Here is a 20956-nt window from a genome sequence, read left to right as displayed (position 1 = left end):
AGAGAGACGAGCCGGGAGCGCGGAGCCACCGAGCGAGTCAACGACCGGGAGGCACCTTGACGGGCTTCCTCCGGGGCAGGCGAGGGACGAGGCGGCAAGAGGGGGCAGCGAAGGCGGCGTGGAGGAGGATCCTGGACCTCTGGACCCTCCTGGGCGAAGTTGGGTCTCCGGAGAAGGCTGCAGGCGCTCCCGCCGATGAGCGCGGCATGGGGAACCGCCGCGGACGGTGGTGGCCAACCCCGGAGCTGAGAGGCAGAGAAGCGCTCCGGGTTGGCCGGCGGGCGGGCTGGCTGCCTCGAGGGGCTTGAACCGACCCGACCGGCAGAAACACACCCCCCCCCCCCCAAAAAAAAAAAACGGGACCAAGCCCCACTCGGAGCATCTCTCTCTCTCTCCAGCCAGGCAGGCGAGAAGGAAGGAAGGAAAGAAAAGAAGGAAGGAAGGAAGGAAAAAAGGAGGATGACGACGCGTAAGCCAGACGGAGCGGGAAATTTCTTATCGGGACTTACGGATTTGCCACCGCCGGGCTCCATCCTCGGGCTCCGGGAAGCCTCGCCGGCCTTTCCCGGCGCCGCTCGTTGATTTCTCCCGCTTCGCCGACTCGGGGCGTCCCCGAATGCGCCGCCGGAGGGCTGGGGGAGAAGCAACCGGAGAAGAAAGAGGGGAAGGAGAAGGAGGACGACGGCCGCCCGGCTCCCCGCTTGGCTTCCAGCAGTTGGAAGAGCAGCGGCAACGTAAGTGCAAAGTTGCAAGCTCTGGGAACGGGGCTGAGGGGTGCAAATGGGAGCCAGGATCGCAGGGAGAGGGAGGAATTTTCTCCCTCTTGGCTGGTGGGGGTGAAGGGGTTGAGGAGATGAAGAGAAGGTGCCAACATCCCCTTCCCTGTATTTTTTATTTGTATTTTATTTATTTTTTTGCCTGCGTCAAGGTAAGGTTAGGAGAGCGCCGGCTGTGCTTTTTAATGCAGATGCAGGTGGGAGCTCTGGTCAAACTCTTCTTCCTGCCCCCTTTCGTCCGCTCCCCCAGTCTATGGGGGCACCCCCAGCTCTGCCATCAATCGCTCCCTCTCCTCCGGGGTCTGACCCAGCAGTCTTTCCAGAGCTGCGGTATTTATATGCCTGGCAGCGGCTTTGCTGAGATGCCTAGCGGAAGGGCATCCGAGGGGCTCTGCCACCCAACGCCAGGAGAGCCCCCTCCCTCCCGTTTCTGCCTCTGCCTTGGTAAACAGTTGTTGGGCTGCTGCCCAGTGGCTTCCCAGACCCCCTTTCCTAGCCCCATCTTCTCTGTTTATTTGGAAGTTGCATGGGGATGGGGGGGGGGGGTTGAGGATAGATAAAGCTCAGCCCCCTTTTTCGCTCCCCTATTAGACTGCCACATCTGGAGAAGGTGAGGTTTGGCTTGCCTGATGGTGGTGGTGGTGGTGGTGGTGGTGGTGGGAGGCAGGAGAAGTCCTTTGGCTTTCCTCCTTTAGGTTTAAAAAAAAAAAACGGTTAGGAAGTAGCCAGCAAACAGCCGAGGCTGTAAAGGCTGCAAACCATGATCTGTCTGGAAAGCTCCTTCTGCAGCTGAGTCCATCTCCTTGCATCAGACTATCAAAGGCAACACAACCAGGCTAGGTAATTTAATTGGGGTTGGGGGCGGTTGGGAAGGTGGGGACCATGAAACATGCTTCCAAAAAGCTTGGGCTCCTTCCCTTCCCTTCCTTCTTTTAACTTGCCTCCAATCGAAGAGGGGGGGGGAGGTGAAATAGCAGAGCAAATGCTACTCGGGGGTCTGTGGGCTGATTGGAGCAAGTGTGCCTGCCTTTCTGTGTGTGTGTGAGAGAGAGAGAGAGAGTCTGTATGTGTCAGTGTGAATTGCGTCTCTCCCCCCCCCCCCCACCCCACTACCCCTCGACTCAATCTTGTAACTAGTTAATTTCATTCTCAGTGTGCACTCAGCGCTAGTGGCGGTATATTGGTGCATTCATGAAGCTGGAATTACTCTCACGCACGCACACATACACAAGCAAGAAAGCAAGACATGGAAGCAGGTGGCAGTGTTTCTCTGTTGTGTGTGTGTGTGTGTGTGTGTGAGAGAGAGATACCGTTTTAAAATCAACACTTCTTTACAAAATGTTGTTGTCCTTGTGTTTGTCGGCAGGGACTGTTGGGAAGCCAGAGCTTTGGATGTGATGCAGCCGGCCACGGTTTTCCTTTTGGCAAAGAAGCTAGCCTTCCTTTGTGGACATCTTGGAACTCTAAAACCCTGAAGAAGGATCTATAAACAGATTATCATGGACCTGAGAGATTTTTACCTGTTGGCTGCTCTGATTGCCTGCTTGCGGCTGGATTCGGCTGTCGCTCAAGAACTTATTTACACCATCCGGGAGGAGCTGCCTGAAAATGTGCCCATCGGGAACATACCAAAAGACCTGAACATTTCTCACATCAATGCTGCCACGGGGACCAGCTCTAGCCTGGTCTACCGGCTGGTCTCCAAAGCAGGAGATGCCCCTTTGGTGAAAGTCTCCAGCACCACGGGGGAGATCTTCACCACCTCCAACCGCATCGACCGGGAGAGACTCTGCGCTGGGGCGGCTTACGCGGAAGAGAACGAGTGCTTCTTCGAACTGGAGGTGGTGATCTTGCCCAATGATTTCTTCAGGCTGATCAAGATCAAAATCATTGTGAAGGACACTAACGACAATGCCCCCATGTTCCCCTCCCCGGTCATCAACATCTCCATCCCTGAAAACACGCTGATCAACAGCCGCTTCCCCATCCCTTCTGCCACAGATCCTGACACTGGTTTCAACGGCGTCCAGCATTACGAACTTCTGAATGGGCAAAGCGTCTTTGGGTTGGATATTGTGGAAACGCCAGAAGGGGAGAAGTGGCCTCAGTTGATCGTGCAGCAAAACCTGGACCGGGAGCAGAAAGACACTTATGTGATGAAAATCAAGGTGGAGGATGGAGGAACACCCCAGAAATCCAGCACGGCCATCCTCCAGGTCACAGTAAGTGATGTCAACGACAACAGGCCAGTTTTTAAAGAGAGCCAGGTGGAAGTCCATATACCTGAGAATGCCCCGGTAGGGACCTCTGTCCTCCAGCTCCATGCCACCGATGCAGATGTGGGCAGCAATGCAGAAATCAGATATATTTTTGGGGCCCAGGTTGCTCCGGCAACTAAACGACTCTTTGCTTTAAACAACACCACTGGGCTGATCACAGTTCAGAGGGCTTTAGATCGAGAAGAGACTGCCATCCACAAGGTGACAGTCTTGGCCAGTGATGGTAGCTCAACTCCCGCCCGGGCCACCGTTACCATCAATGTGACTGATGTTAATGATAACCCTCCTAATATAGACCTCAGGTACATCATCAGCCCCATCAACGGCACCGTGTACTTATCTGAGAAAGATCCTGTCAATACCAAGATTGCGCTGATCACCGTCTCAGACAAGGACACGGACGTGAATGGCAAAGTCATCTGTTTCATTGAAAGAGAGGTGCCGTTTCACTTGAAGGCCGTTTATGACAACCAATACTTGTTAGAGACCTCTTCCTTGCTGGACTATGAGGGCACCAAAGAATTCAGCTTTAAAATAGTGGCCTCTGACTCAGGCAAGCCCAGTTTGAACCAGACAGCCCTGGTCAGAGTCAAATTGGAGGATGAAAATGACAACCCTCCCATCTTTAGCCAGCCCGTTATTGAGCTGTCCGTTTCTGAAAACAACCGGCGGGGTCTCTACCTAACCACTATTAGCGCCACCGATGAGGACAGTGGTAAGAACGCAGACATTGTGTATCAGCTTGGCCCCAATGCCTCCTTTTTCGATCTGGACCGTAAGACAGGGGTTTTGACAGCTTCCCGGGTGTTTGACCGAGAAGAACAGGAGAGGTTCATTTTTACAGTCACAGCCAGAGACAATGGCACCCCTCCCTTGCAGAGTCAAGCGGCTGTGATCGTTACTGTGCTTGATGAGAATGACAACAGTCCCAAATTCACACATAACCATTTTCAGTTTTTTGTGTCGGAGAACTTACCAAAGTATAGTACTGTAGGAGTGATCACAGTGACGGACGCAGACGCGGGTGAGAATAAAGCTGTGACACTCTCCATCTTGAATGACAATGAGAACTTTGTTCTGGATCCTTACTCTGGAGTTATAAAGTCTAACGTGTCTTTCGATCGCGAGCAGCAAAGTTCCTACACCTTTGATGTCAAGGCTATCGATGGAGGGCAGCCACCTTGCTCTTCTACCGCTAAGGTCACCATCAACGTGATGGATGTGAATGACAACAGCCCCGTGGTCATCTATCCCCCTTCCAACACGTCTTTTAAGCTGGTACCTCTCTCCGCTATCCCGGGATCGGTGGTAGCAGAAGTGTTTGCTGTTGACATTGACACGGGAATGAATGCCGAGCTGAAATACACAATAGTCAGCGGAAACAACAAAGGCTTGTTCCGTATTGATCCCGTGACTGGGAACATCACCCTGGAAGAGAAGCCCATCCCGACCGATGTAGGCTTGCATCGGTTGGTAGTCAACATTAGCGATCTGGGCTACCCTAAATCCTTGCACACCCTTGTCCTTGTGTTTCTGTACGTCAATGACACTGCGGGAAACGCCTCTTATATTTATGACCTGATCCGCAGGACTATGGAGACTCCTTTGGATAGGAATATTGGGGACAGCAGCCAGCCCTACCAAAACGAGGACTACCTTACCATCATGATCGCCATCGTGGCAGGGGCCATGGTGGTCATCGTGGTCATTTTTGTCACCGTGCTGGTCCGTTGTCGCCATGCCTCCAGGTTCAAAGCGGCCCAGAGGAGCAAGCAAGGGGCCGAGTGGATGTCCCCCAACCAGGAGAACAAGCAGAACAAGAAGAAGAAGCGGAAGAAAAGGAAATCCCCTAAGAGTTCCCTGTTGAACTTTGTGACCATCGAGGAATCCAAGCCCGAGGATGCTGTTCACGAACCTATCAACGGGACCATTAGCCTTCCAGCTGAGCTGGAGGAGCAGAGTATAGGACGATTTGACTGGGGCACTGCACCACCCACCACCTTTAAGCCTAACAGCCCTGATCTCGCTAAGCATTATAAATCTGCCTCTCCTCAGTCTGCTTTCCATCTGAAGCCGGACACTCCCATCTCGGTGAAAAAGCATCACGTGATTCAGGAGCTGCCCTTGGACAACACCTTTGTTGGAGGGTGTGACACCCTCTCCAAGCGCTCTTCCACTAGTTCAGACCACTTCAGTGCCTCAGAGTGCAGTTCGCAAGGAGGCTTCAAGACTAAAGGCCCCTTACACAGCAGACAGGTAAACGAGCACTTTTACTGGTCTATAAGTACTGCATACAAGTGCCCACTCAACCAGTATTAAAGTGCCAGGAGGAATTCTTGGCCGTCGGGATAACTTTAGCTTAGCTTTTTACTAAGGAGAGAGAGAGAGAAAGGGTGTCTCCTCTCCCAGGACTATGCATTGGTATAAATGAAAAAAAAATGTGATTTCCCAAAGCGATACGTTACCAACTCTTTTTTTTTTTGGCTTTGCTTTTAGGACAAGGGGCACGCACGCACTCACTCACACCCATTCACCAACAGATGCACACAGGTACAAGGACTAGTGCTTACAAGCGATGGTGTCATGGGGGGGGGGGGGTTGGTCAAAAACATAATCAGGGTAGGGCATTAATGAAGATTAAGAATGGGGCTTAATCTGCCAGATTCAGACCAGGCAGGGGAAATATATATATATTAGATGGACCAAAATGTTTCAGGGTTAAATATCTTAATTTCCAATGGAAGAAAAGTTGTATTGTCACAGGAGGCTGGTTTGAGGGTCTCCTCCCTCCCTGTTTATTTCCCCCACTGATCTGGAACCATTTGTTACGTTACCGTTTTCAGGAGCCTGAAATTTGGTCTTCCCCGAGGCTCAAAGGTTGTGTTGCAACTGTGTTTGTTGGGTAGGAGACAACTAAGCTGCGAGAACCTGTTCATCTGTTCGGAATGGCAATGATATTTCAGTGGTGTAGCAGTACGGCTATGTGTCTGTTCAGGAAGAAGAAGAAAAAAAAGTGGCATTTGATTTTTGTGTGCTTTTGTTTTTTGCCCATCTACCTGCTTGAAATGGCCAAAGTACACCTTCAAGAGGAATGCATTTGTTTATAATTGAGGAAAAAGAAAAGAAAAAAGTCACCATGAATTATTATGCAGGTGGGGAAAAATTCACTCCATTGCAAATAAATTCTCCTATTAGTCCATAAGGGAGTTTTCATGAGTCATTTTAAAGCTATGAAGCCTGCCATTAAAAAAAAAAAGGTCAAGGAACTTCATATTTCATCCCAAATCCAGTATTAGGGGTTGGGGGGGATTCTTATTCTTGCAATGATGATCTAGGTCAAATCATTCCTGGCTAATAAAGATTTAAATGCAGTGCTGTCTTAATTCATTTCATTGGTTGCTTGTCTTTCGCCACAAAATTAGAATGCGGGAATGCGCCTCTAGATGGCGCTATGGGACTGTGTTGGCTGAGCTGGCTGGCTGCCAAGTGTGCAGTAGTACAGGATTTTTTTGGTTGGGGGGGAGGGGGAGGGATGGTTCAGGCTGGTACAGAAACCCAAAGAAATCCTTTATTTAATAACAGTGATGCTGAAGGGACCGGGAGTTAAGCTGGCATGCTTTCTGGAGGCCTTGAGTGCTTTACGTTGCATTGCATCACATGTTCAAAGGTTTAGCTGGCCAACTCATGTTTTCTTAAGTGGTGGTGCAGATTTGCTGGGGCTAACGAGTCCACGGAGTACGGCAAGGCCCATTAGAAGAGGCTTTGGTGCCTCCCCTGGGATGGAAAGTTGCCATTTTCTAGCTTGAGCCATTCCCAAAATTTGCATGCTAGCATTTTCCAAAACACTTCTGGAATTTTGGACCGGAATTCTAAAACTAAGGTGCCATATGTTTTGACCTCTGCAGATATGATGTTATGGAAGAAACTACTCTTGAGTAGACTGGGTGGCCTTGTTAAAAGGGATTTGAGATGAAATTCAATCCTTCCCCTACGATGGGTTTGATAACAGTGTTATCAAAGTAACAGCATACATTGGGTAATTCTGCCTACTTTAACACAGGGCTGAGATGGCGAGGAAGTGCATCTGGCAATATCTGCATAACTAGCTACCTTGAGAACAGAGCATTATTCCTCCCTCAGATTCCTCCTATGTTGTTTATCAAATACCTACAAATTGTCCAGGCCCCAGTTTGTTGTCTGGTCTTGTTACAGGGTTGGGTTTTAATGTAGTTTTTTTTTCCTTCTCCAAGAAGTCCGTAAGGGATTAAAATCACAAGTCCGTAAGAAATTCCCTGGAAGAGCATGTATGTATCAGCACTCAATAGGGCCAGATCTTGAGAAACAAGGTTTTTGTGGATAACTTCTGAACTCCTGCTTTTCAAGAGGGAGTTCTAGAATTTGTATAGCATAGATGGAGTATTTTTTAGAAGTGTTTTGATATGTTCGAGTTCCACCAAGAACTCTCCCTCCTCCCATTTCTCAACTGGATAGCAAGCTTTGTAATAAACAGTACAGAATTGTTCCATGTTCCTGTTTCCAAATAAAGTGGGACCCATAAGAAGCCTGTATATATATATATATATATATATATATATATATATATATATATATATATATATATATATATATATTAAAGTGGGACCCATAAGAAGCCTATATATATATATATATATATATATATATATATATATATATATATATATATATATATATATATATATATATATATATATATATATATATATATATATATATATATATATATATTCTCTTTAGTTGAAGCAAAGTAATCATTCTTGTACTAAGCAATGGGGAAAGACATCTCCGGTTAAGGATAGGTGAATTTGCAACATTCAGAAAGTCGAATCTGTTCAGTTGCTCCTGAGCTGCCATGAATGAATTTTGCTTCCCTGTTTCAAGGCTTGGTTTGAAAAAGAGACATCTGAAGTTTTCAGGTTTGCATGGATGATATGTCTTGCTGACACCACTGATGTCAGACTGCGTGGGAGAAGAAACTGATTCATTGTTATGCTTTTTAGTCCCGCACATGTTAAAGACATTTGTGATTAAATAAACACTCATTCCTGGAACTATATTCTGTTGACATCAACAGAACCTATTTGCAAGTAAATGTGTTTAGCACCAAGGTGTAAAAATAGTGACTTAAAAAAAAATCTGGTGAGAAAACTGACTTGAGGATAGAGTCAGAAAATAGAGTAATAGCACATTTTATTTTATTTTCCTTAAGGAAGTGATTTGGCATTATACTTATTTAGAGCAATGGGGCTTCTGCAGTGGAATACTCCCAGCCCAATAAATTAAAATAGATTAAGGGGTATCGATAATTTGGAGGATGGTGATGGATACATGGGAATTGATGTGGAGAATTATGCTATTTTGGTCATTCCTTTGCTAAATCGGACACCTGAATGAATGGGAACTAAGATGAAAGCAGCACTACTTAATATGCACTGTGTTTTAATATCACATCAAATCTTTAGGTAACTTGCTTCTTTTAATAACTGAGCCACCAGAGAATCAGTAGGTTACATTTCAGAACAATCTTTAAAAAAAAAAAAAAAAAACTCTGCATAGTTTATCAGACAATTTTATTCGGCTCCTTTAAGCCTTTTCATATGCTGTGGGAAGTATGGTACTGCTGAAAACTCTTTAAAAAAAACACAAACTCTTTTAAGCAAACAACACAGATTCTTCTTCTTTTCTCGTGTGTCTTTATTGGTCATTCGCCAGATGGTTTTTGATGTTAAAGAAACACTTAACCAAAGATCAAGAATCTAAGACAACATGGGCTGAAGGAATTGGGACGCAATTGACTTATCCTAATATTTGCTAGAGCTGAAAATAAATCATGTAATATTGCACTACGTGTGTCCTTTATGTGTATATAATAGTCACCAGAATAATATCTCGGATTCTGCAGATTCAGATGGTCTAGCAAAGGAATGACATACAAAAGAATGTCATACAGGCATGGGTGAATTATTATTATTATTAATAGTAATAATAATAAAGAAAGTTGTATTTGAGTGCCTGAAATAGGGTAGCCTAAACACTAATCCTGAAAACAGCTTTAAATGTTGAAGATTGGGTAGCTGTGTCAATTCCATAGCACATGCCAAAATGGAAATTGCAAATGATTCTTTTGGCAGGCGCGAGAAGGCAGATGCTTTGAGTAAAATAGGAAGTGAAGGACAGCGTGATTTTCTTAGATAGCACAATCCTACCAGACTCCTTATTTTTTTATAAGAAAGAATGGCTCAGTTCAGACAAAACCGGGCAACCTAGCTTAATATTCTGGACAGCGTTCTTCTTTGTTTTCCAACGTGACTGAAAGGAGGGGAATGCAGGTTTTTGTCTGAATTAGGAAACATGGGTAGTTTTTAATCAGCATACATAAGCCAGTCTGGATTGCCAATCGCATTACGAAGCTGGCTCGTTGGAGCCAACCGTGTTCGAAATGTACTCCCCCTCCCCCCCGATAAAATAACAAATGGTGATTTGTTGAAGGCGAAGCTGTGAAATGCTCCGTTGCCTTGAATCTCCACCAGAAAAGAGAGAAGGAGGAACACTGACTTTTTGAGACTCATAGAAAAATAATTGGTTTTGGCCATTGGGTACCAGACGCTGCACTATTCTGATGGGGGAATGGACTATTGCCAGAAAAAGTACCCTATATTGAATCTGGCTGTACATTAAGCTATTTCTACTTGCCGGCATGTAGGACAGCATTTTTCCCTTGAGAGACAGTCTGTAAGGAAAACATTAAAGTGGAGTGGAAGCATTGCTCAGCTTCTCCGAACAGCACGAAATACCTTTTATGGTTTGATTGCTGTTGCCAAGAAAGAAAAAAAAGAAACAGGGGGTGGGGGTGGGGGGGAAAGCTAGGCTAGGTTTAGATCTGACTCACAGGGAAAAAAAGAAAAGGAGAAAAACAGCTTTCTAAAATCTTGCAAGATAGCAAATAAAGATGAGCCATTTTGAGAAATAGGGCCTGCTGGGTTTAGTGTTTGTGCAAGAGCTAACCATGATCAGATCCCACAAAAATGCAAAAATGGTTTGAGTTTTTCTTCATTTCTTTCTCACCGGTGTGGTCAATCCTCTAGAATAAAGAGTAACATCGGCACAGCCTCCTCTCATCTTGCAGACTTGAAGGATTTACATTTACAGTAGAACTTCTGGCCACAAATGCTTTTGACCATGATCAAATTAGGGTTGTTGTTTTTTTGGTAAGTGCCACATTTCCTGTTGTTTGTTTACAAACAACAACATCCCACATGTGGCCACTGCATTAATTTTGGTTAGGTTAGGGTCACAATCTAGTCAGGTTGCGATCAAAGTTATATACTCAAAATTTGACCTCATCAGCTGAAACTTCTGGCGATGCAATCACTTCCTTCGGTTTTGAGTCAATATTTTCCAGCAAAAAGCTGTAATTCTTACCAAGTGTATTAATTCATTTCTAATTACTTTTATGGACCAACGGAATCATTCAGTACAGTTCATCTGCTGTAAAAATCCAGCCCGGAAAGTCTTTTAAATAATAATAATAACAACAACACAGAGAACTGTGATTTATATATATATATAAACGATCTGTTCCCTTGAGTGTTTCATAAAACTGCAGCAGGAAAGCAGCGTTGTGGTTTAACTGCACTGGGAAGAAGCAACCTTTCTCTCAAGTGGCTTGTTGTCCGTGATTTATTTGTTTGCATTTATGATAACAGCTGATAAAAAGGACACTACCAAAGCTGTTAAACCTCCCATAAAAGTAGTTTTCTTGGCTGCAGGAACAGTTATGGGAAGCTGTGGTGAAAGAAGCTGAACAGGGACAGTGAAGTTTGCAATTCATTGAAATCTTTGGATTTGGATTTTTTTGCCCGTTGGGGAAGATCAGAGTGCAGCAAGGATCTTTCCCAGAGAACATATAAAATGATAGATACGCATAGATGCACCGATCCTTAGCAATAGGCCCGTGGAAAGACAGTGCAAATGCAGGGCATCTTTGGCTAACTTATATAAGAAATAAAAGTATATGGGGATCTTTTGTTCAACTGTCTCAAGATATTCATCTTGGGAAGGAGGCCGAGCGTGGAAAACCCTCAGCTGAAAAGATGTTCTGGTATATGTGGAAGTGAAAAAGCCTGGGAAAACAGGGGTCTCTAATAGAAATCCGAACATAACCTTAAGCAATAATACAATTCTCAAGAAACACTAAGCTAAAAATAAAGCTTTCTCTCTTCCTTTTATGTACGCAGAATCCCCAGTCAGTTAAAGCTCTCGAGATGCTTTTCTGCTCATCTCTTTCATAAATAAGACTTGGTGGTGTGCTTGTGCATTGGCGTGCATACTTGCAAGCATGGGTGTATAACAAGAATGTGTGCATGACTCGTGAAGCTCTGTTTTCCCACCCAGATGCATGAAACTTTCTTAAACTGTATCGCACAAGTGATACATACATAAACTGTATCACTTCTGGCCACACTTGGAATATGGTATCCAGTGTTGGTCAACACGATGTAAAAAAAGATGTGGACTCCAGAAAGAGTGCAGAGAGTGATGATTAGGGGACTGGAGGCTAAAAATATAAAGAATGGCTGCAGGAACTGGCTGTGTCTAATTTGATGAAAAGAAGGAGTAGGGGAGACATGATAGCATTGTTATAATATCTCAGGGGTTGCCACAAAGAAGAGGGAGTCAAGCTATTATCTAAAGCACCTGAGGACAGGACAAGAAGCAATTGGTGGAAACTAATCAAGGAGAGAAGCAACTTGGAACTAAGGAGAAATTTCCTGACAGTTAGAACAATGAATCAGTGGAACAACTTGCCTCCAGAAGTTGTAAATGCTCCAACACTGGAAGTTTTAAAGAAGAGATTAGATAACCATTTGTCTGAAGTGGTGTAGGATTTCCTGCCTAACCAGGGGGTTGGACTAGAAGACCTCCAAGGTCCCTTCCAACTCTGTTATTCTGTTTTCTGTTTCTGTTCTGGGACACAGGGAAAATAAGCTTCCTGAGCTCAGCGGAAATGGGTTCCTGGGATTCAGGAATCAGGAGATCTCTTCTGGTTACCATTTCAGGTTTTCGTTTTCATTTTTTTTGACCCTGCAAAACCTGTATCAGGTATGTTTTATTGACAAGCATTTTATTGCAGCTAGCAGCTCTACAGTAAGCTGTTTATTGCTGTTTCCTAACTCACTTGACAGCAATTGGGGAATTAATTTCCTTCCCCACGTGCCCGGCGTGCTTTCTTGGGTATAAACAACAGATGTTTAAGATGTGAAAACAGTGACCCATTTACATCTGGCAACTTTTTTTTAAGCACATCATTCCAAGCCACCTGAAATTAAGCTGGGGGAGGGGCTGAAAAAATAATTTCAAAAAGGAGGACACAAAGGACTGCATGGAATGGATCTTTGCCTTTTGGCGATTTAAACAAAACAAACAAACAAGAGTTTTATGTTGTTGTTTTGAATGATATCCATATTGTGAGCTTCTCGAGATCAGGGACTTGTTTTTCTTTTTAAATGCAAAACCCTTAATACGCCGAGATGGACTTAAGTTTCTTCCATCTGGGAATAATTGGCAGAGATTCCTATATAATCCATGGATTATGAATTTTTACGTTCCATGTCTTCTGTATTCCGGTTCTCGGTAGGCTGGGAAATATATATGTGTGTGGGGTGTGGGTGTGGGTGTGGGTGTGTATGCATATATATATATATTGTAAACTTAATACATACCTATTTCCCTGGCCTAGCTGATAAGGAGGAGAGCCTGTGGCTTAGTGGCAATTACAACTGCCCAATATGTAATACAGCCCTGGTTCGATTCCCAGTAAGGGTATGGTTAGCAGTTCGGGAAAAGGAACTCCAAAAGAGCAATACACAAATACTGTATTTTTCGGACTATAAGACGCACTATGATTTCAAAGAGGTAAGTAAGAAAAAAAAGTTTTTGTCCTCCCCGGCCCCCAGGAGCATTCTGCAGGCTTCAGCAAGGCTGGGAGAAGGCAAAAACACCCCTGTTCCATTTTCCACCCATTTGTCACAAAAACGGGGGCATTTTTGCCTCCCTGCAGCCCATCGGAAACCTGCTGAGTACTGCTGTGGACTGGGGAAGGCAAAAACACCCCTGTTTTTCGCAAAAATGGGGTGCGGGTGGGGGGCTTTGGGAAGCCAAAAATGGCTGTATTCAGTGTATAAGATGCACCAACATTTCCACCCACTTTTTGGTGGGGAGGGGGAGGTGCATCTTCTACTCTGAAAAATACAGTACTTCATCCATCAAAATAGGAAGAATGTAGGAAATTATTTTTTTTGCCATGGATGAAATGTGAAAAAAAGCAGCTCTTGCCCCTTACTTCAGCACATTTGATCCATCAGCTAACAAGGATCGTTGTACAGAATTCTGCACTCCAAAGTGATAGACACACCAGCTTTGGGTTGTTAAGTGGAGGTGGCTTGTCAGAAGGTTGCAAAAGATGACCCTGGGACCCTGCAACCATCATAAATATGAATAAGTTGCCAAATATCCAAAGTGCTGTGGCCTTTTGGCCACCAACCCCTCCAGGAGATGAATCAGAAGAGGAGGAGGTGGGGGGGGGTCAGCATCAAAGCAACCTGAGAACTCTGAGGAGGAAGATGGAATGGTGCTGGCAGAGAGAGAGAGACAGAGGCAGATCATGGACCGTCCATCAGCCCTCAGATAGAGAGGCAACAGCCCCAAGGTCTCACTGATGAGGAAGAGGAGGAACAGCTGGGTCCAGTGCCTGGTGCGTGGATGCATAGAAGCCAGAGGAGAGGAGAGCAGTGGAAATCTAAGGGCCGGTCCTTGGGAAGGAAAAGCGACCACTGCTAGCAAAGTCTCACCCTAGGGTGGAGATGAATAGATGTGGCAGACAACTGTTCATCTCCCTGCTGGACCGACTTGTTAGCCTTCGGTGAAAGAGAAACTTTTTGCCGGGGCTGCTGGCGTTCCTAATTAAGGAATCATTGCTTCAACTACAGAGGGGGTTTGTCATATTTAGGGAAGTGGATCAGAACACAAATCTGATTACGTGACAATGCAGATGCTGCAATGGTTGTAAATAGTGATAAATCATGTTTTTTCCAGAGACGTTGTAACTTCAAATTATCACCAAGCAATTGTTTGTAAGTCGAGGCATCCCCATAGCTCTGGTTATTTTAACTGACAGCGCACAATCCTTTGCTGTTTTGATTAAAAATAAGTCTTCTGGACTTCGGAAGACTTGCTTCCAAATCACTTGTCATTGGATTCTTTATGGCTATAGATTGTGCCTGTTAAAATACAATGGGATCAATTTCTAAGAAAACAAATGTGGGATTGGGTGGTATGAAGATTTAGGGACACCAGTAACCTCAACTAATGAAATCCTGTCATGGTGAATTTGTGTTGAATTTGAGAACAAACATTTCCAGCATGTGACCCATCAGGCCAGGAGATTGTGTACCAAGTGCCTTGCAACCTGAAAAATACACAACAGGACTCTTGTTCACATGCCTTTCTTAAGCTGTTGACTTGGCTTAGCTCGGACGATCATTAAGATTTGCAGCCTTCCTAGCGATTGAAATATCCCAACCTGATCGCCCAGTTTTGTGGATTCACATGAACAATGCGTCTGTTTTGGAAACTTGAAAGTCGTTGATTTATATTTAAATCACCAGAAGCTGCGCTGTTCATTCTGTCTTCCCCCATCTTGCTTTGAAAAGCCACAGTTTCCATCTTCTGCTTCAATATTACTGATTGTAATTTTTTTTAGCAATTTGGTTCTTTTTTTAAAAAAAAATAATGAGTAACCTCTCAAAAATGAATTAATTAGCAATGTTACAAAACTTTCAGCCTCCTCAAGAAAAGTAACTGATCCATATAAGGAAATTACACTGACACATTGCTTGTAATTGATTATACTTGTTATGTGTCCCATCTACAGTTCCAACTCATCCTATTTCCAGGTACCCGCCAATAAATCGGCAACAGATGCGTCAAAGCGTCAAAATCAGTGGAATGATTCTCACCGTCCAGAGTCATTTAAAATGGGTGGCCCCATAAATTGAATAAATCAATAAATTACCATTCAGTCCTCTTAAGTCTTTTTCCGGTGAGACCAGTCTATCAGGGCAACTTGGTCTAGCCAAATATGGGACAGAGCATACTGCTTCCGCTTTCGCCAATCCAGGAGCCTTCGCAGGGAGTCGCTTTTGCAAAATTTCTTTGTCGGTAAATTTAATTTAACACCCAGTCCTTAGAACTACATCCCACTGAGTTTAGCAGAAGGCTGATCACTGCTGTAATTCTTCTTCTGTGCTTTTTCTTTTTTGTTGTTCATTCGTGAATCCATCTTTCAAATATATTCCTTGCTCTTTTTCTTCTTTCTCCTAGAATTGCTTCCTTTTCCTTGGATGAATTGCTTACTTTTAGAATGGAATGGAATGGAATGGAATAGAATAGAATATAATAGAATAGAACAGAACAGAACAGAATAACAGAGTTGGAAGGGACCTGGAAGGGACCTGGGAGGCAGTGGTGGGATTCAAATAATTTAACAACTGGTTCCCTGCCTAATGACCAGCTGGATAGGTGTAGCTCGGTAGTCATGTAACAGGGTGGGCGTGGCCAACCCAATGTCATTCACATCGATGGGCACTTTGCCTTAGCTGTTACAATGTAATAAGGATTAATTGGAGAGGCAGTTTCTATAAGCAGGGCAATAGAAATTAGGCTAGAAACAACCTCAGAATGTTTCCTTCCTGCCTTCCTTACAGGATTAGCCCTGTAAAGTAGGGGAAAAAAACCAAAAGGAGATTTCTTCCAACAACCGGTTCTCCGAACTGCTTAGAAAGTTAACAACCAGTTCTCCTGAATAGGTGCGAACTAGCTGAATCCCACCACTTCTTGGAGGTCTTCTAGTCCTGCTTAAGCAGGAAACCCTACACAACTTTAGACAAATGGTGATTCAACATCTTCTTAAAGACTTCCAGTGTTGGAGAATTCACAACTTCTGGAGTCAAGTTATTCCACTGATTAATTGTTCTAACTGTCAGGAATTTTTTTCCTTAGTTTTAAGTTGCTTCTTTCCTTGATTAGTTTTCTCAGTTTCTCTTCCACTACTATTTGTTATTTTTCTCCCATGCCCAGATCTATGCGCTTTGATTAATAAATGCTTAAAAAAAAATCTCAGACCTTAAACAAAGCATAATAAAAACCAAGGTGGTTAACAGAATCCCTGACTGGTTGCAAGGTCTTTTTCTGTATGTTATAGTTTTGAGATGTCAATTAGCGGAGATACAGAAAAATGGGAGCTTGTGCTGCATGAGTTGTAGTGTTTTCTTTAAAACATATTTTTTGAAGGCTCTGAGTACTGTTGGAACTGTCACAAAAGGAGATGCCTGGTTGATCTCTCTTTTTTATGCCTGGCTGCATTGTTAAATGTATTATCGATAGCTTAAAGAGCCATTTTACCGTATGCGGCAGTAAGAATGGCAGCTTTTGCTGGATAAGGAATTGCCCAACTCATAGAGTTTCAGACATATTTTCTTTTTCTTCCCCAATGATCACAACATGAAAGCATCTGTTAGTCACAAGCAACCAGAATAGTGAATAGTCTCAAACTGAAGCTGTGTTGTTAGTCACCAGTCAGAGGGATCTTTGAGTCTTAGTGGACAACCAGTTAAATATGAGTCAGCAGTGTGTGGCAGCAGCCAAAAAAGCCAACACAATCCTAGATTAACAGAGGGATACAATCAAGATCAAGGGAGGTACCAGTACCACTCTAGAAAGCATTAGTAAGGCCACACTTAGAACACTTCATCCAGTTTTGGTCACCACACTATACAAAAGATGTTGAGACTCTAGAAAAAGTGCAGAGAAGAGCAACCAAGATGATTAGGAGACTGGAGGCTAAAACATACAATGAACGGTTGCTAATACTCAATATGGCTAGTCTAGTGAAGAGAAGGATCATGGGAGACATGATAGCATCTTCCAATATTTGAGGGGCTACCACAAAGAGGAAGGGGTCAAACCTATTTTCCAAGGCACCCAAAGGCCAGACAAGGAATAATGGATAGAAATTGATCAAGGAGAGATTCAACCTAGAAATAAGGAGAAATTTTCTAACAGTGAGAAGAATCATATCATAGTTTTGAAAATTGCTTTTTGGTTGTGAGGCCACAGCACCTCACCGCTGGCTTCCATGTCCTAGCCTTGCACATCCATGGCTGCAAGGAGCACACCAATCAAATAAAAATTAAAACAAAATACCGTACAGTACAATCAAACAAAGAGATGGCAACAACTCTGTGTGGTTTTTTTCCAAAAAGAAAATTGACCGCAATTATTTTTTTTTAAAGGAAAATAAATAAAACCAGCCCAATCTGCATTTCTTAGAGGGGGGCAAATCTGACCCATAATAAAGTCATTGCGGAGATAGACTTTCCCCTCCCCCTCTTTTTTTTTCTATTTTAGATTTCATCAGGTTTGGTTTCAAAAAGCTATTAAATCTGTCAGATGTGTCAGTTGGAAAAGAACATTCCTTCCTGCCTCCCCATTTTTCCCCCCCCAACCCTTTTCCTATTTGTATGCCACAAAAGACTCTGCGCTGTCAGTCACTGGAAATACAGTATAGGAATCTACCAGTGGTGGGATTCAAATAATTTAACAACCGGTTCTCTGCCCTAATGACCAGCTGGGAAGTTGGGGCTCAGTGGTCATGTGACTGGGTGGGCGTGGCCAACTCAATGTCATAGGTCGATAGGAGCTTCGCCTTAGCTATTACAATGCAATAAGGGCTAACTGGAGAGGCAATTTCTGTAAGCAATAAAGATCAGGCTAGAAACAACACCAGAATGTTTCCTTCCTGCCTTCCTTACAAGATTAGCCCTGTAAAGTGGGAAAAAAAACAAGATAAGACTTTTTCCACCAACTGGTTCTCCAAACTGCTTAGAAAGTTAACAACTGGTTCTCCCGAATAGGTGCGAACTGGCTGAATCCCACCACTGGAATCTACGTTGTGTTTTAGGATTAGTTAACAACTTTTGGTCTTCCTTGCCCTGTTTTATTTATTTTTCTGGATAGAGTTGAGCGATAAACAAAAATTGCAAGGCAGTGGATGCTTTTATGAACATTTAACAGAGGTTAGGATTAGGGTTAAGATCACACAGCCTTGTGAACAAAACGGTTCCCACGTCAAATTTTCCCCATGTAATTGGAAGCTTTATTTGGGACAGATTATTTCTGCAAGCAAGAAAACTCACAGCAGGGCATCAAAGCAAAATATTGTTCCTGTGGGAACTTTCCGGAGACTTTTGCCCAAGAGCAGCGTCAAAATATTGAAGGATGATATTTCTGTTGTCTTTTCGAGAGGATCATATTGAATTTCTTGAGAAGTTTATCAAGAGTGTTTCACAGGAGGGTTAAGCGGGGCGAACGAGCATACTTTGCCACTGTCGCTCCATTTCCCCCCACCCCCCCACTATGTTCCAGGATGCATGGAAGCTAAAATTGCTGAATTAAGAATAGAATAGAATAACAGAGTTGGAACACAAGGTCAACCATTAATTTTCAGAGTCTTTATTTTTCAGGCTGGAAAGGATGCCCATTGCGGTGTGTGTGTGTGTGTGTGTGTGCGCGCGTGCGTGCGTGCATGCATGCATGCTTTATTAGCATAACATAGCTGCCAATTCTATATGTGCCTCTTTTAATTTTAGGTGAAACCAGCTGGCTTCGCCTAATTCGATTGATTGGAATAGGGATTCCCACACAGAAGGGTAAAACTTTGTCTATCAAACAGCAGGAAACTTCTAAAGATGTTGGCAGCAATGCTAACGGTCAGAGTAAGAAGCTGTGAATTCCATCTCCATGGCACTTTCTGGGCATTAATACAGAAGTGGTTTGTTATGGCCTTCTTTCAGCGTGACTTTGTGTGTGTGTGTGTGTGTGTGTGTGTGTGTGTGTGTGGATTTCTTAGTTTAGTGTGATAGAACTGGATCTTCCTTTGAAGCGTTCCTTCAAAGGTGTAGCTGGGTCTCGTTTGATTTAGCTCAAGATCAGCCCATAGAGCAGATGATAAAGCTGGCTATTATTTTATATTGCAAGGACTGTTGATGTTTTATAGATACGAGGAGATCACACGTACATCTGCTTGGGGAAGCACAGCCAACAAAATCAAATTGAACAGAGCCTGCTCTAATGTTTTTTTAGTAGGAGCCAGTCAAATTTCATAGACTGGTTATATTTATGAAAAGCCTGCGAGCAAGTCCAACTTATTGTGTAATGCTGGCAAAGGACCCAATCCGCTAGCAACCCATAATAAGTGTGATGACTTGCTGAGCTTCAGGATTGAAGATTGATTGTCAGCAAACCTAAAGCCCAACCTGTCAACTGTGTCAAAACAGGACTTCTGAAATCACAGATCGTTACACTTTAGGAGTGTTTTCCAAAGCAGAGTAGAGTGGAAAAGAAAAGAGTAAGTTATTTATATGTCTCAGTCACAATAGTATCTCTGGGAAGCATCGCGTAATGTTGGTAGTTGAATTTTTGAGATGCAAAGCATCAGCTCAGTTGTAGGAAATCCGATGGTCTTCCAAACGTTGTATAATCCCATGCTGTTAGTCAGCAGGTTTAACGATGGGAAAAGTTAGGAGTGGATCAAATATGTCCAGAAGGATGTAGACTCTTCAGTTCTTCAAACAACCATATGTTGTATCTGTAGAAATATCCATCTGGTTCACTTCCAAGTGGGGAGAAAGACACTGGAAGCGTGGAGGCTGATTGGAAAGATGGTTTATTGATGAAGCAGAAACACCTGGGTGGTTCTGGGAAGCTGACCACATGAGGTTGAGAGTGAGGGGTTTTTATATCTTCTCTTGGGCTTTGAACTTGAGCTTCCTGTTTCTGTGCAAGAACATGTATTCTGTTGCCAGTTGTCAGTCTCCCATGGGGCCACGTGGGGGTCATGTTTGCCTGAGATAAGTTTGGTTGAAGTTTACTGGGGGTAATGCAATGTCCTTAGGAGATTGTGCCATATGGTGAGCTCTGCTCCTAGGTAGGTTAATCCTATTATGTCCTGGAGATCATGTCTTCATCCCATCACCCTGGAGCTGGAGGTCCTTTGTGTTGTAGATAGGTTGGCCCAGGCTTTCGTGAGGGGCATCAAATATCTGCTTTCTTTAGGGTGCTGCTTTCTGTTTTTAAAACACATTTCCCCTTTAGGGAAGGACAATATTCGCCCTTTTTAATATTTCATAAAATATTTCATTCTTCTAGGAGTGTGTCGGGGTCCACCCTCAAGCCCTAGGAAGGAAAGAATATCAAATCCCTTCTAGAAAAAAAAAAACAGTTGCCAAGAAAACTGCAGGCACCTATAGAGGCAGATGATTTGTGAAGCCCAGTTGATTTGTAGCAGTGCAAAAATGTGTGCCTCTACGTTGCTATCTTCATTTGCTAATCCAGGGGAGGCCTAGTATCTTTGGTAGCTAAGCTAATGGACAATGTAGCGGGCTCCATTTTGCAATTCAGATACAACATTCTGACTTGAAAATCGCTCTATTGGGCCTCTGGTGTTCATACCTGGAGGCGGAACTGAGTCTTGAAGGACATAGCAGAGAAAATGCTGCCTTTGAGCTACGAAGCTCCTTATGCCAAGCCATGGGACGTTCTATTGCTAGTTGCGGAGAGCTACTAATATCCTAGACCTGTGATGGTGAACCTATGGCACGCATGCCAGAGCTGGCATGCAGAAGCCACTCTGCTGGCATGCGTGTCATCGGCCCAGGTCCTATCGCTGTGGCATTTCTTTCGTGAGTTTCTGTTTCCTTGCAAACGATGAAACAGAAGCTCACAAAAGAAAAAAGATCTTACCTC

General features: G+C 43.9%; 1 protein-coding gene across 2 annotated transcripts in view; it reads left to right on the top strand.

The window, feature by feature from the left end:
• The first annotated feature begins 6 nt into the window (after window positions 1-6).
• Window positions 7-20956, top strand: part of PCDH9 (protocadherin 9) — an 861824-nt gene continuing 840874 nt past the window's right edge. For both annotated transcript variants that reach the window (XM_081947075.1, XM_081947074.1), the window contains exons 1-2: window positions 7-734; window positions 2143-5311. In XM_081947075.1, the coding sequence (XP_081803201.1) occupies window positions 2276-5311 (3036 nt within the window). In that variant the 5' untranslated portion in view covers window positions 7-734; window positions 2143-2275. The remainder of the gene's footprint in view (window positions 735-2142; window positions 5312-20956) is intronic.

The sequence above is a fragment of the Natrix helvetica genome (genome assembly GCF_964273705.1).
Source record: "Natrix helvetica genome assembly, chromosome: 3".
In the NCBI taxonomy this organism is placed as follows: Eukaryota; Metazoa; Chordata; class Lepidosauria; order Squamata; family Natricidae; genus Natrix; species Natrix helvetica.
The sequence above is the reverse complement of the archived record's forward strand: the minus strand, read 5'-3'. Positions and strand labels throughout refer to the sequence as shown.